Source organism: Mustela nigripes, chromosome 7 (assembly GCF_022355385.1).
Source record: "Mustela nigripes isolate SB6536 chromosome 7, MUSNIG.SB6536, whole genome shotgun sequence".
Taxonomy (NCBI): Eukaryota; Metazoa; Chordata; class Mammalia; order Carnivora; family Mustelidae; genus Mustela; species Mustela nigripes.
In genome coordinates, this window is record NC_081563.1 from 75777179 (window position 1) to 75791443 (window position 14265).

The following is a 14265-nucleotide window of genomic DNA, read 5'->3' on the forward strand; positions in this document are numbered from 1 at the left end:
GGGTGTTTGAGGGACTCTGGGAGGTCTCCTCTTATTGTGCCCTCTCAGAGGACCCTCCCTGAGCTACTCTATTCTTCAAGGACACCATCTGCTAATAATCCTAATTGGACCCCTCCCGCCAAGAGGGTAGGTTGCCAGCCAGTTGTATGCACTTTGATGAACACAGCTGGCCTTTTGAGCATTCATTGTGCCCAGGGTTTCACATAGCTTTTCAAAGTCCCCATTTTATACATGGGGAAAATCCAGGCTGGGGCGGGGGGCAGTAGTCTGCCTGAGGCATCTAGCTCCAAGGCCCCATGCCCTTAAGGTATGACCAGGTGAGATGACCCTACTCTTGAGGTAGGGTCTCCCTTTGGGGTGGTCTGTGAGGCAGAGGAGAAGTGAGGAGACCCAGGGACCTTAGAGGGAGACCCAGGGTTTGGTCAGGGTGGGCAGCATCTCACATGAAGGGCCTGCCAGGACAGAGGCACAGGGTCAGGAGAGCAAGTATGGATACAAACGGTGATGGGGTTGGCAAACTGGGTTCCCAGGTCATGTTCCTTATTGAAATGAGGGGTGAAGGGAGATGAAACATAAGTTCATTTAAAAATTTTTCTGAATTGTAGTGCTGACTTGATGTAAGAAAAGAAATCCACAGAAGCCAAAATAAAGTAAAAGCAGAAACTCGGGGTGCCTGAGTGGCTCAGTGGGTTAAAGCCTCTGCCTTCGGCTCAGGTCATGATCCCAGGGTCCTGGATCAAGCCCCGCATCGCATCGCATCACGCTCTCTGCTCAGTGGGGAGCCTGCTTCCTCCTCTCTCTCTGCTGCCTCTCTGCCTACTTGTGATCTCTAATGTCAAATGAGTAAATAAAATCTTTAAAAAAAAAATTTAAAGTAAAAGCAGAAACTCTGTGAGGCAAGCGAAAGCAAAGCTGACTTTTGCCTGCTAAGCTTCTGGCAAATCCTGGAGAACTTCTGCTTCTCTTTGGCAAGGGCCAGGGCAGGGTGCTCATCAGGGAAAGCCTACCACTGCCCATGGTGAGCAGTCTCACAGGAGATCCCATGTGTTATGGGGTTGAACTTTGCTCCCTATAAAGGTATTTTGAAATTCTAACCCCACCACCCCAGAATGTGACCTTATTTAGAAATAGGGTCATTGCAACTAGAATTAGTCTAGATGAGGTCATACTGGAGTAGGTTAGAGCCTTAACACAATACAGATGTTCCTAGAAGATGACGAGAGGGACACAGAGAAAGGAGAGACACAGAGAGAGCCATGTGAAGATACAGGGACACAGGGGAGCACACCATGTAAAGACAGAGGCAGAGTTGGAGAGCTGTGTCTTCATGCAAAGAGCACCAGAGATTGCAGGCAATCTCCAGAAGCTGGGAGAGAGGCACAGATCTATCAGAAGGAACCAACTCTGGGGCGCCTGGCTGGTTTAGTAGGTAGAGCATGCAACCTTTAATCTTGGGGTTGTAGGTTTGAGCCCCACAGTGGATATAAAGGTTACTTAAAATCTTTTTTTTTTTTTTTTAAGATTTTATTTATTTGACAGAGAGAGAGAGAGAGAGATAGATCACAAGTAGCCAGAGCAGCAGGTAGAGAGAGAGGGGGAAGCAGGCTCCCCACGGAGCAGAGAGCCAGATTCGGGGGATTCGGGGCTCGATCCCAGGGCCCTGAGACCATGACCTGAGCAGAAGGCAGAGGCTTAACCCACTGAGCCACCCAGGTGCCCCAATAAAATCTTTTTTAAAAAATAAAGTAAGAAAGAAGGAACTAACCCAGCCAACACCTTGACTTTCAACTTCTAGTCCCCAAAGCTGTGAGAGAATAAGTCTCTGTTGTTCTAAGCCACCAAGTTTGTGGTGCTCTGTTAGGGCAGCCCTAGGATATGAATATGCCATGCAAAGCTGGCACTCTGAAACCTAAACCCTCGGTCAATGAGACATAATCCACTGCACAGAAGACAATAGCAAAGAAACCAGCCCATGTCCAGCATGGCTCATGGGTAGAGAGAGCAGGAAATTCCCCCCAACATTTGTTACTGCAAATGAGGCCTCATGCAGGTTGTATTCTGCATTCATATCACCTGTGTAGTCTGGAGAAACTTTAAAATTGTCTTTGGTTGGTAGTGCCCCAGGGAACTGGAGGAAGCAAAGAAGGATTTCTTTAACTTTAAAGTCTCAAAGGACTTTAAATAAAGGAAGTTCAAGAAAATGAGCAGCTCAGAACCAAGATACACATTCTAGTCCTGCAGCTCTGTTTCCAGGTATACACCCAACCAAAAAGGAAAAGCTGATGGATACAGAAGAAAACTGAGGAAACCACGGCATTATCAAAAGACATATTGTAAAAGGTTCATGGCAGCATGATTTGTAATAGTCCAAAACAGGAAATAACCAAAATCTCCCTCAGTAGTAGAAGGAAAAAATAAATTATGGTATATTTGCCCAGTGGACTACTACACAGCAGTGAGAACCAGCCAGATCCATGCCCAACAACATCTAGATTTTGTTTCCATTTCACAAGATGGTGGGCAAAAGAAGCCAGACACAAAAGACTGCATATTATATGATTTGTTTTATATAAAGCTAGCAACCAGACAAAACAAATTGGAGTTAAGGAGGGTGGTTATCCTTGCTGAGAGTGAGGGTAGAGGAGCTCAAGGGGCCTCTGGGATGTCAGGGCTCCATTTCATGGTCTGAATGTTGTTATGTGGGTTATTTTTGCTTCACAATAATTCATTGAATTGGACACTTGAGATTGTGTATTTTTTCCATAACTATGTTATACTTAGTTTATATGAGTCAAAAGTTTACTTAAGAATTTGGGGCACCTGGGTGGCTTAGCAGTTTTGAGTCTGACTTCAACTCAGGTTATGATCTCGGGGTCCTGGGATTGAGTGCACAGGGCTCTGCACTCAACAGGGAATCTGCTTGTCCCTCTCCTTCTGCCCCTCCCCCTGCTCATGTTCTCTCTCTCAAATAAAATCATTAAAAAAAAAAAAGTTTACTTAAGAATAAAAAAATAAAATAAAATAGGAGCGCCTGGGTGGCTCAATCTGTTAAGCATCTGTCTTCAGCTCAGGTCATGATCCCAGGGTCCTGAGTACCGCACTGGGCTCCTTGCTCCATGAGGAGCCTGCTTCTCTGTCTCAGGCTCCCCTTGCCTGTGCTCAATCTCTCTCTCTCTCTCTGTCAAATCAATAAAATCTTAAAGAAAAAAGAATTTAAAAAGTAGTGGAGACAAGATACATAAAATACATTGTGTCAAATAGTGGAAAATACTATGGAGAAGAATAAAGTGGGGAAAGGGATAAGGAGCTGCCAAAAATTTTTAAATAGAGTGGTTACCTAAGGCCCTTCCAAGAGGATTAGAAGAAATTATGCAGAATACAGCTCAGAGAGATGACAAATAGGGAAGAGAGATTTAAAAATATGAAGAATAGGATGAGGAGTCCCATAGAGGATAGAGTGAGTTTGAGGAGGAGCCGTATAAGAGACAAGGGGAAAAAGTAACTATTGAAGTAAAAATAACTTATAATTTTCTAGAATTGTAGGAAGACACTAGTTTCAAGCTCTGGTACTGAGTGAATCATTAGAATGATAAATAAGCAGAGATCCAGGACTGGGGTTCTCAGATAAGAACGTGCAGATACAAGATGGCAATTTTCTTCTTCTACTCTTGGATAGCATACAAAAGCAACAAAGAGGAGGAAAACAGCTCAATTTTCAGCAAAACAAAGAGAGATATAATCTGTAGACTCAAAATACACATAATGACTGCCAAAAGCAACTACGATTGCGGTCCAGAGCTGAAGCAGGAAGGGGTGAAGTGTAACAGAAGTCACCTGCGGGGAAGCGCAGAGCAAGGCAGACAGCTGGGAGCTCAGCTTGATGGGAGCAGAGTTCTGAAAGTGCCAGCAAAAATATGCTCCCAGAACGAACTCTGGGTGCAGATGAGGAAATGGGAGCTGGCAAAACAAAGAAAAAAAGCAGAAGCAAAAACAAAAACACCCTAGAAAGGAAGATAACATAAAAAGAAGCCCAAGGGAGATTAGACCCTGCAGACATCTCAGGGAGAGGCATAGAAATATAGAAGTAAGAAAAGTGACTCCAAATAAAAAGGAAATAGAGAGTCATGAAGGATCAGGGAAAAGCTGATGAATACAGAAGAAAAACCAAGGAAAATTGTTAAGCCCATAAATGGGGCCCCTAAAGTAGAAAACCTAAACTATGGCACAGAATATTTAAAAATATAATCTAAGAAAACTCACATGGGAAAGAGATGTCTTTTAAACAAATGGTGCTTGAAAATTTGGATTATTCATATACAAATTAATTCAAAATGGATAATACAGCTAAATATAAGAAGTAAAACTGTAAAACTTATAGAAGATAGGAGAAAAGTCTTCATGACCTTGGGTTAGGCAAAGGGATCTTATATATGACACCTTAAAAGAAAATAAAGTTGGACTTCACCCAAATTGAAAATGTTCTCATTTCAAAAACACTGTTAAAAAAATGAAAAGACGGCCATTTGCAAAGACGCGGATGGAACTAGAGGGTATTACACTGAGCAAAATAAGTCAATCAGAAAAAGACAATTATCGGGGGTGCCTGGGTGGCTCAGTGGGTTAAGCCTCTGCCTTCAGCTCAGGTCATGATCTCAGGATCCTGGGATTGAACCCCCGCATTGGGCTCTCTGCTCAGTGGGGAGCCCGCTTCCTCCTCTTCTCTGCCTACCTCTCTGCCTACTTGTGATCTCTGTCAAATAAATAAATAAAATCTTAAAAAAAAAAAAAGAAAAAGACAATTATCCTATGATCTCCCTGATATGAGGGAGTTGAGAGGTAAAGTGGGGGGCCTTGAGGGATAGGGAAGGAAAAAATGAAATAAGATGGGATCTGGAGGGAGACAAACCATACTGATGAGAGAGCAGGAGGCTGGCTGAGAACGGAGCAGGGGCTGGCGCCTTGCACCCCCTCTCCACCCACTCCCCTTGGTAATATGTGTGACATTCCACAGGCACCCCTGACTGCCCTAAAAGAAGAACAAATAGTTAACTTGCAGAGATCACAGTCCTGCAAGGCAAGAGTCTCTCTTGGTTTACAAATGTCCTTGAGATTTACAACAAAGAAGTTACCTTATCAATAGCCCAATTTCCAAAGATACATAACTCAGTTCCTCAAGCCCTAACGTCACCCTTCCCTCCATAAAAAACCAAAGGAGACTGGAGGTAGAAGGAAAAGTAAATAAAGTTAAATTTCTTTTAAAACCTAAATCTCACTAACAAGGACGTTTGATAGCAGGAATGTAACATTCCACCAGGAGACTCCCAATTGTCTTTATGTTAGTGCCTCATTAGAGGGAAAGTGGCTTTGGCTTGATAGTAACCAGGCCTTCAATATCCTGACAGTCTTTTTTACCCCAATAGCCCTTCTGAACACCCCTTTGTCCTCACCTACCCAACTCCTGTGTATATAACCAGCCACTCCTCACAACCCAGGGCAGCAGCTCTTCCTGCCCACGGGTCCTGTCCCCATGCTTTAATAAACCACCATTTTGCACCAAAGATGTCTTAAGAATTCTTTCTTTAGTCGTCAGCTCTGAACCTCACCCCACCGAACCTGACTTAGGTTCTGGAACTTCATCAATACGAGACTCTTTAATCTCACAAAACAAACTGAGGGTTGGGGGGTGGCAGGGGAGTAGGGAGAGGGTGGTTGGGTTATGGACACTGGGGAGGGTATGTGCTATGGTGAGTGCTGTGAAGTGTATAAGCCTGACGATTCACAGACCTGTACCCCTGGGGCTAATAATACATTATATGTTAATAAATAAATAAATAAATAAATAAATGCTTATCAGAAAAAATTTGTAACATTTGATAGTTACTTACGTTTTATATCAAGAAAATGACATTTATTATATTTAAAATGGCATGTTACAATGAGTGCTAGGTGTTACACGCAACTAATGAATCGCTGAATACTACCTCAAAAAACTAATGATGTACTATATGTTGGCTAAATGAACAAAATTTAAAAAAATAAAATGGCTTTTGAAAATGACAAATACAATAAACAGAAATTGTGCTAAAAACAAAAGAAAAGATGAGCCACAGACTATTTGCAAATCATGTATCTGATAAAAGACTTGGATCCAGCGTATATAAAGAACTCTTACTGCCCCATAAGAAGAAAAACAACCCAATTTAAAAACTGTTAAAAAAATTATACCACTAAGTAAATTATTAACAAAATAAAAGAAGATTTGAATTACTCATGAAAGAGTATACCTCGTGCCAGGGACAACTGATCCCAAATGATCAACACTTCAAAATAATCTGGTGAAGTTAGGAGACTTGCAAGATACAGGATATTTGGGCAGCTGGACAGAAAGGTGAAGAGATTTGTAGGGAAAAAATATCAGAAAGACAGAAGGTATTGGTTATGAAACTTTAAGAAGCCACAAACTTCTAGAGCAGGACATGAGAGAATTCCTTAATATATTTGGAGTAGAAAGGACCTTTCTCATTATGACTCAAAAGCCAGAAGCCATAATAGTATGAGTACATTTAAAAAAAAGTCTTCATGGGAAAAAAAAATCACAAACACCACAGACAAAGATAGGAGACAAATAAGGGAAATATATTTACAGCTCATATCATAAGGGCCTAATCTCCCTCATATATGAAGGGTCCGAGAAATCAGTAAGAAAAGGGAAATACAAACGACTTTGAAACATATGAAAAGTTACCCAACCTTATTTATAATGAGAGAAATACAAATGAAAACTACATTGAAATCCCATTTTTCACTTACCAGACTGATAAAAATCCAGAAGTTAATACCTGATTTTGGTGAGGCTCTCAGACGTAGCTGGTGGGAGTGTTAAGTGGTACAAACCTTTGGAGGATTATCAGTCAGGATACAGCCAGAGAAAGAAAAAGACCATGGCAGATATTTGACATAGAGGAGATTTAATAAAGAAAATGTGTTGAAAGGTCCAAGAGATCAAAAAGGGGAAATTGAGGGGCACCTGGGTGGCTCAGTCTGTTAAGCCTCTGACTCTTTTTTTTTAAAGATTTTATTTATTTATTTGACAGAGAGAAATCACAAGTAGATGGAGAGGCAGGCAGAGAGAGAGAGGGAGGAGGAAGCAGGCTCCCCGCTGAGCAGAGAGCCTGATGTGGGACTTGATCCCAGGACCCTGAGATCATGACCTGAGCCGAAGGCAGCGGCCTAACCCACTGAGCCACCCAGGCGCCCAAGCCTCTGACTCTTGATCTCAACTCAGGTCTTGATTTCAGGGTTGTTGAGTTCAAGCCCTGCTCTGGGTTCCATGCTAAGCCTACTTTAAAAAAAAAAAAAAAAGGTGGGATGGGGAAGTGAGCTTCTCCAGAGGTTAGTAACAGGAGGAAGAAACTACCGCTCCTAGGGCTGGGTAACAAAAGGTATGCAGTGGTGTGACCACAGACAGGCATACCACCAGAGCTGTGCCATCGAGGTAGCTGCACAAGGTGCTGGAGCCACCAAGAAGGGGACTGCAGAGGAGGGGCTGCTTGGTCGAGGCGGGAACTGTGGAGGAGCAGCTAGCCAAAGCTGGGATCTCTGAGGTCAGTTAGCTACTTCCAGAGATGCCTCCTGAATTGGTGTCAGCAGGGAGGGAGAAGGAGAAGCAGAGAGACCAAGTGAAGAGGTGGGGAAATAGAAGAGAATGACAGGATCTCCCCTTTTATCAACTGGCATGGGAAGTGGGGAAATGTAGTTTGCAGATATATGGCCCTGAGATACAGAATGGCGCAAGGAAGGGCAAGAAAGAAGCCTGATCTAGAGCAGAGCATGTAGTCTCTCCTTGCTGGAGATGCTGCGAGCAAACAGGAAAATGATCAGCACAGAGGACAGTTTTGCAGTATCTGCCAAGATGCAAATATGCTTTGACCAATTCCACTTTGAAATCACTTATGCAAGACTATATCTTGACAACATTATTTGTAATAGTAAAAGATTGGAAAAGTTCATCAAGAGTTATCAAAAGAAAAGAAGGTGCTCGTGCACACCCCCAGCCCCCACAAAGAATAATATAAGGGCAGCTATTTTTAGATATTGCTGAGATAAATAGATGACATAAGAAAGGATGGTGGAGGGGTGCCAGGGTGGCTCAGTGGGTTAAGCCTCTGCCTTCAGCTCAGGTCATGATCCCAGGGTCCTGGGATCGAGCCCTGCTGGCTCTCTGCTCAGCAGGGAGTCTGCTTCTCCCTTTCCCTCTGCCTTTTCCCCTGCTCCTCATGTTCTCTTTCTCTCTCTAAAAATAAATAAAATCTTAAAAAAAAAAAAAGAAACTGTGGTGCAAAATAGTTTGATGGTTCCTCAAAAAGTTAAGCAGAATTCTTATGTGACACAATGATTCCCTCCTAGGCATATACCCCAAATAACTAAAAACAGGAACTCAAACAGGGATGTGTACACCAATGTTCATAAGCAACATTATTCACAATAGCCAAAAGGTGGAAACAACCCAAGTGTCCATCAACAGATGAATGGATATACAAAATATGATATGAACATACAATAGGGATATTACTCAGACATAAAAAGTAATGCAGTTCTGACACATGCTGTAAGGTAGATGAATCTTGAAAACATTATGCTAAGTAAAATTAGCCATACACAAAGGGCACATATTACATGATTCCACATATATGAGCTATAGGCAAATTCAGAGATACAAAAAGTAGAATAGGGGATTCCAGGGGACAAGGGAATTTATTGTCTAATGGGTACAGTTTCTGTTTGGGATGATGAAATCACTCTAGAAAGAGAGGTAATAGTTACACAACATTGTGAATGTATTTAATTCCACTGAACTGTACATTTTATTTTATTTATTATTTTTAAAGGATCTTATTTATTTATTTGACAGAGAGAAAGAGAGAGATCACAAGTAGGTGGAGAGGCAGGCAGAGAGAGAGGGGGAAGCAGGCACCCTGCCGAGCAGAGAGCCCAGTGCGGGGCTCAATCTGAGGACCCTGGGATCATGACCTGAGCCGAAGGCAGAGGCTTAACCCACTGAGCCACCCAGGCGCCTCTGAACTGTACATTTTAAAATAGCTAAAATGTGGGGTTCCTGGGTGGCTCAGTGGGACATGATCTCAGGGTTCTCGGATCAAACCCCGCATCAGGCTCTCTCCTTAGTGGGAAGCCTGCTTCTCCCTCTCTCTCTGCCTTCCTCTCTGCCTACTTGTAATCTCTCTCTCTGTCAAATAAATAAATAAAATCTTTAAAAAAATAGCTAAAATGTTTTATGTTACATCTATTTTACCACAATAAAAAAATTTAAAGATACTATGAATAATTTTATGTTGAAAAATGTAAAAACTTCAATGAAATTTATAAATTTCTAGATAAGTTAAACCTACCAAAATTGACTTAAAAATAAATAGGAAAGCTGACTAATTAAAATAAATCCATATTTAAATTGCTGCATTAAAAAACCCACCAGGCTTATATTTAGAGGTGAGGCCTATCAAAATGTCAAGGAACAGATGATTACAGTCTTACTCAAATGCTCATAGTGAGTAAAAAGAGGAAATGCTTCTCTACTTCAACTATGAGGCTAGCATAACTTTGATATTAAAAACAAATGAGAAAGAAATAATTTTGATATTAAAAACAAATGAGAAAGAAAATATTACAGATTCATCTTATTCATATACATGCAAAAATCCTAAGCAAAGTATTGATAAGCCAACTCTAGAATGTATAACAAAGGTGAAATGCAATTATACTATTATAATTTCACTTTATATTATATATAACAATTATATGTGATTATATGTAATATATTATCATATATGAAGTAATTATAATATTAACTCAAGGTAGATTATGATAGGTTAAAGATCAATATTGCAATCCTTGAGCAACCACTACAACTAATCCACAGATATAGAACAAGTAGAGGAGACAGAATGCAATACTAAAAACAAAATAAATTTAAAAAACTTGACTAGAACAAAATACAAAAGTTCCATTAGGCTTTTTGTAGAATCGATCTACATTTCCATGAATGGGGGATAGGTAAATAAACTGTCATATCCACATATTGAAGTACTATCAGAAATCAAGAGGAACAAAACAATTACTCATGAAGCAACATGGGTGAGTTCCTAAAATGTGATGCTGAGTCAAAGAAGTGGTAGAAAAAGAAAAAAAAACATATGTCTGATTTCATTTACATGAAGTTGTAGGAAAAGCAAAACAAATCTATAGTGATAGACTCTAGTCACGATGACTGACCCAGGGCTTGGGGAGATTGACTAAAAGGGGACATATGACAGCTTTTGGGGATTATGGAACTTTCTTCCCATGGTGGCTACATGGGTGTATTTGCCAAAACTCATTAGACTGTACACTTAAAATATTTGCATTTTATTTGCAAACAAGACCTCAATAAAAAAATAAAAAGTTGTCATCAAAGTGAAGATGAAAAGCTCCAATCTTGGGAAGGTATGTATAATACGCCCATCTGACAAAAGATTGTTCCCAGAAAAAGTAACATACAAGCCAGTAAGCACAAGACAGCCAAATAGAGTGATGGATAAAATACATTGAAAGGCTTTTTACAGATGAGAAAAAACAAATGTTTGTAAATATATGAAAAGATGCCCAACCTCCATCTGTAATCAGGAAGATGCAAATCAAGATCTTATAAGCTACCATCTTACACCCACCATCAGCAAAAATAAAAAGGCTGGTGGACAACACAAAGTACGGGTGAGAACGAAAAGCAAAAGAAATTCTCATATTGAGCTGATGAGAGTGTAATTTGGTATAATTTCTTTTGGTTTGAATTCCTCTTTCATTCCAGGGTATATAATTTAGAGGAAGTCCTGCACTTGAGACCAGGAGATGTACAAGAATGTTTATAACACAATTATTATAGTAGGAAAAAAAGGTAAGTCTCAAATGTCTGCATATACCACATAATTGGTGCTATAATCATACAGGAGAATATACACAGAAGTGAAAATAAACTTCGACTCCACATACCAACATAAAAAAAACCCCTAATATTGAGGAAAAGATGGAAAACAAATGAATACAGACTGAAAAGTTCCATTTGTTTAAAATGTAAAAAAGAGTATGCTGTTTAGGGTTGCATACACAGATGGTAAAAACTGAAAAGTAAAACAAGGGAGTGATTACCATGAGGGTCAGGAGTGTAGTTATTTCTTGGATAAATGGGTCTGGGAAGAACATGCAGGGAACTTCTAAGATGCTGACAATTTTCTATCTTTTAAGCTGAGTGCTGAGTTTTGGGGTACTCATTTCATTCATCTTTAAATGGTATATATACACTGAACATGTTTTTTGTGTATATTTCATAATTTAAAAACAAGTAGAACATTATGCGAAGTGAAAGAAGCCAGACACCAAGGACCACATATTGTAAATCTACGTGTATGATAAAATATCCAGAATAGGAAACTCCACAGAGACAGAAAGTAGATTAATGGTTGCCTGAGGTTGGGGATGCAGGGGAGAAGTAGAGAGTGACTGCACGTGGGTACAGGATTTCTTTTGGAGTGGTAAAAATGTTCTAGAATTGACCATGGTGATGGTTGCCCAATTCTGTGAATACATGAAAAACTACTAAATTGCATACTTTACATAGTTGAATTATATGGTGTGTGAATTCTATTTCACTCAAGAGTGGTTCTTAAAAATCCAGGGAAGTGGGATGCACAGAAAGGCTCTCAAGGGGCAAGGAAATTGCAAAGCTGTTGAAGACGAAGTTGAGTGTAGTGGTTCTCAAACTCTAGCATGCATCTAAATCACATGATAGGCTTGTTAAAACACAGATTGTGGGGCACCATCTCCAGCTTTCCTGATTCTGTAAGGACTGAGGTGGGGCCAAGAATTTGCATTTTTTTTTGAGAGAGAGAGCACACATGGGTGAGGTGGGGGGAGAAGGAGGAGAGGAAGAGAGAATTTTAAGCAGACTTCATCTCAGCACAGAACCCAATGTGGGGCTCCATCTCACAACCCTAAGATAATGAATGACCTGAGCTGAATTCAAGAGTCAGGTGCTTAACCAACTGAGTCAGCCAGGCTCCCCTAGAATCTGCATTTCTAAAAGTTCCCAGGTGATCCTGGTGCCCTGCCCAGGGATTGCACTTTGAGAAATGCTAAACCATAGAGTCTGGTATAGGTGTTTAATAAGTATATATTGGATTAATGGGTGAATGGATGGATGGGAGTTTGGCTGAGTGTTTGGGTCGGTGGATGGGTAGGAGTTGAATGGATGAGTAGATTAATGGATGTTGGTGGGTGAGTAGATTAATGGATGGATAGCAGGTGGGAAGATGAGTAGCAGAAAATGGCTGCATGGATGGGTCAGGGCTGGTTCAGAGTAGAAGGGAAGAAGTTGGGGTTGGGGAAGTTGTAGTGTGAAATGTAGTGTAGAGAAGAACTTGGAGTGAATGCCTACTTTCAACTCTTGTCGTGGGCTCACCATGATGTGCAATGTTTGGCAGGTGACTTCACCTCTCTGAAGCTCATTTTCCTTATGTAAGACATGGGTTAACAACACCTATGAATTTCTATGAGCTAATACCCTTAAAAAGGTCAAGCGCAGAGCCTGGGAGGCAGGGGATGCTCTCTACTCTTTGGATCTGACTATTACCATCATATATCACTGGGCTGTACTGTGTGGTTGAGACACAAGGCTTGTAATTCAGGTCCATCTTGTTTCCATAGTGGCCAATGCTGACCTCGAACTGGATCAGGTCCTTAAAGTTGGGCATCATGGTACAGGAAAGGAAGATGACACACAGCCCATACTTCTGGCGGTGACGGTGTCTCTAAAACAATAACCCCCCCACATCCCAGTACATAAGCCAAGGGATGAACAAGGCTACAGAGATAGGCAAGGAGGCAAAGATGAGGTGCCTTTTTTTTTTTTTAAAGCCATTTTGCTTCTCTTCAGGGTGAGCTGGGCCATCTTTGAACCCACGCCCCCTCAAAATCCTGCCTAGACTCCAGCTCAAGGGCAGTTCCACCCAGGTCCTCTATCACCTGGTCCCCTCCTCCCAGCCAGCTGTGGTTCCTTTCTTTCCCAGCGAGCTGCAGTTCCTTTCTTTCCTTGGAGAGAGTCTTCTCCCTCCAAGGCCCTGAGGGTCAGGCTGTAGCTCTGACTTGGGCTACCCCATCCTTCGCCTTTTTGCCTCAATGCCCTCCCCTCATGGAATGAGCGTGGGCAGGGGTGTCGTGAGGGTGGCACATGCATGCACATCTACTCTGAGCCCTTCTCCAGTGGCTTCCTCCCACCATGCTGCCTCTCTGCTGGAAGTCCTCCATCTACACTGACCATGTCAGCTGTTTTTATTTCAGTGGCCATCTCCTGCCCTCCTCTTGCACTCTCCCAGTCTGTTCACTATCTCAGGTCTGCTCTGTCATAAAAAAATAACCCTCCTTCTCCCCTCTGAGCCTCTGTTGAGCTCCCATCTGATTTTGTCTTCTTCCACTTTTCCAGCCAAGTTTCTGTGCACTTGCCTCTATGCAGAGTCTGCAACTTCTCCCTTGCACCTGTGTGGCCTGGCAACTCTTCCCTGGGTTGGAGGGGTTGCCTCCATGCTCCTCTTTGCAGACTCCTCCCCAGTTTCTTCTGCAAGCTCCCCCTCCTCCTCTACCTGCCTTAGGCTGTGGCACCCTTTCACCCACCTACTCCTCCTAGGCATTTCCTTCACAACTCTGTGTTCAGATCCTATTGTTCTGATGACACACCATCTGTCCACAGCCTCAAGGACTGGTTTCCATGGGTGTCTCACCAGCATATGTGAAAGGTGGGATTTGTTGTCTCTCTCCTGCACCCCCCAGACCTTCTCCTCCTTCAGGGAGCATCAATGTCACCCTGACCACCTTGCCACCTGAGGCAGAAAAGGGGCATCAGCTTAGGGGAGTTAGCCTCATTTCTTATGTCTTGTTGACCTGTGGCTCTGATAATTCTGTTTCCAAAGGGTTTCTGGAACCTGCTCCCTCCTCTCTGGTTTTCCTGCCCCATGACTGTATTCCCATTTTTAAAAATAAGTGGGTGGCTATTCTTAAGGCTGTTTTTCCTACCCCTTCCTTCATCAGTGGTCTTCACCAGGTTATAGGAAGAAGTAAAAACTCCTTAGAAGACCATTTCTCCTTACTAGATTGCACATTTCTTAATTGAAAACTTATCTTGTTATCTATTGGGTCCCTGACCACGCAGGATTTGGTACAGCACAA

General features: G+C 41.9%; 1 protein-coding gene across 1 annotated transcript in view; it reads right to left on the reverse strand.

Moving 5' to 3' along the window:
- FER1L5 (fer-1 like family member 5) overlaps nt 1-14265 on the reverse strand; it is a 55213-nt gene that overhangs the window by 20056 nt on the left and 20892 nt on the right. Inside the window, exon 19 of the mRNA XM_059407651.1 lies at nt 12677-12854. Coding sequence (XP_059263634.1) covers nt 12677-12854 — 178 coding nt within the window. The remainder of the gene's footprint in view (nt 1-12676; nt 12855-14265) is intronic.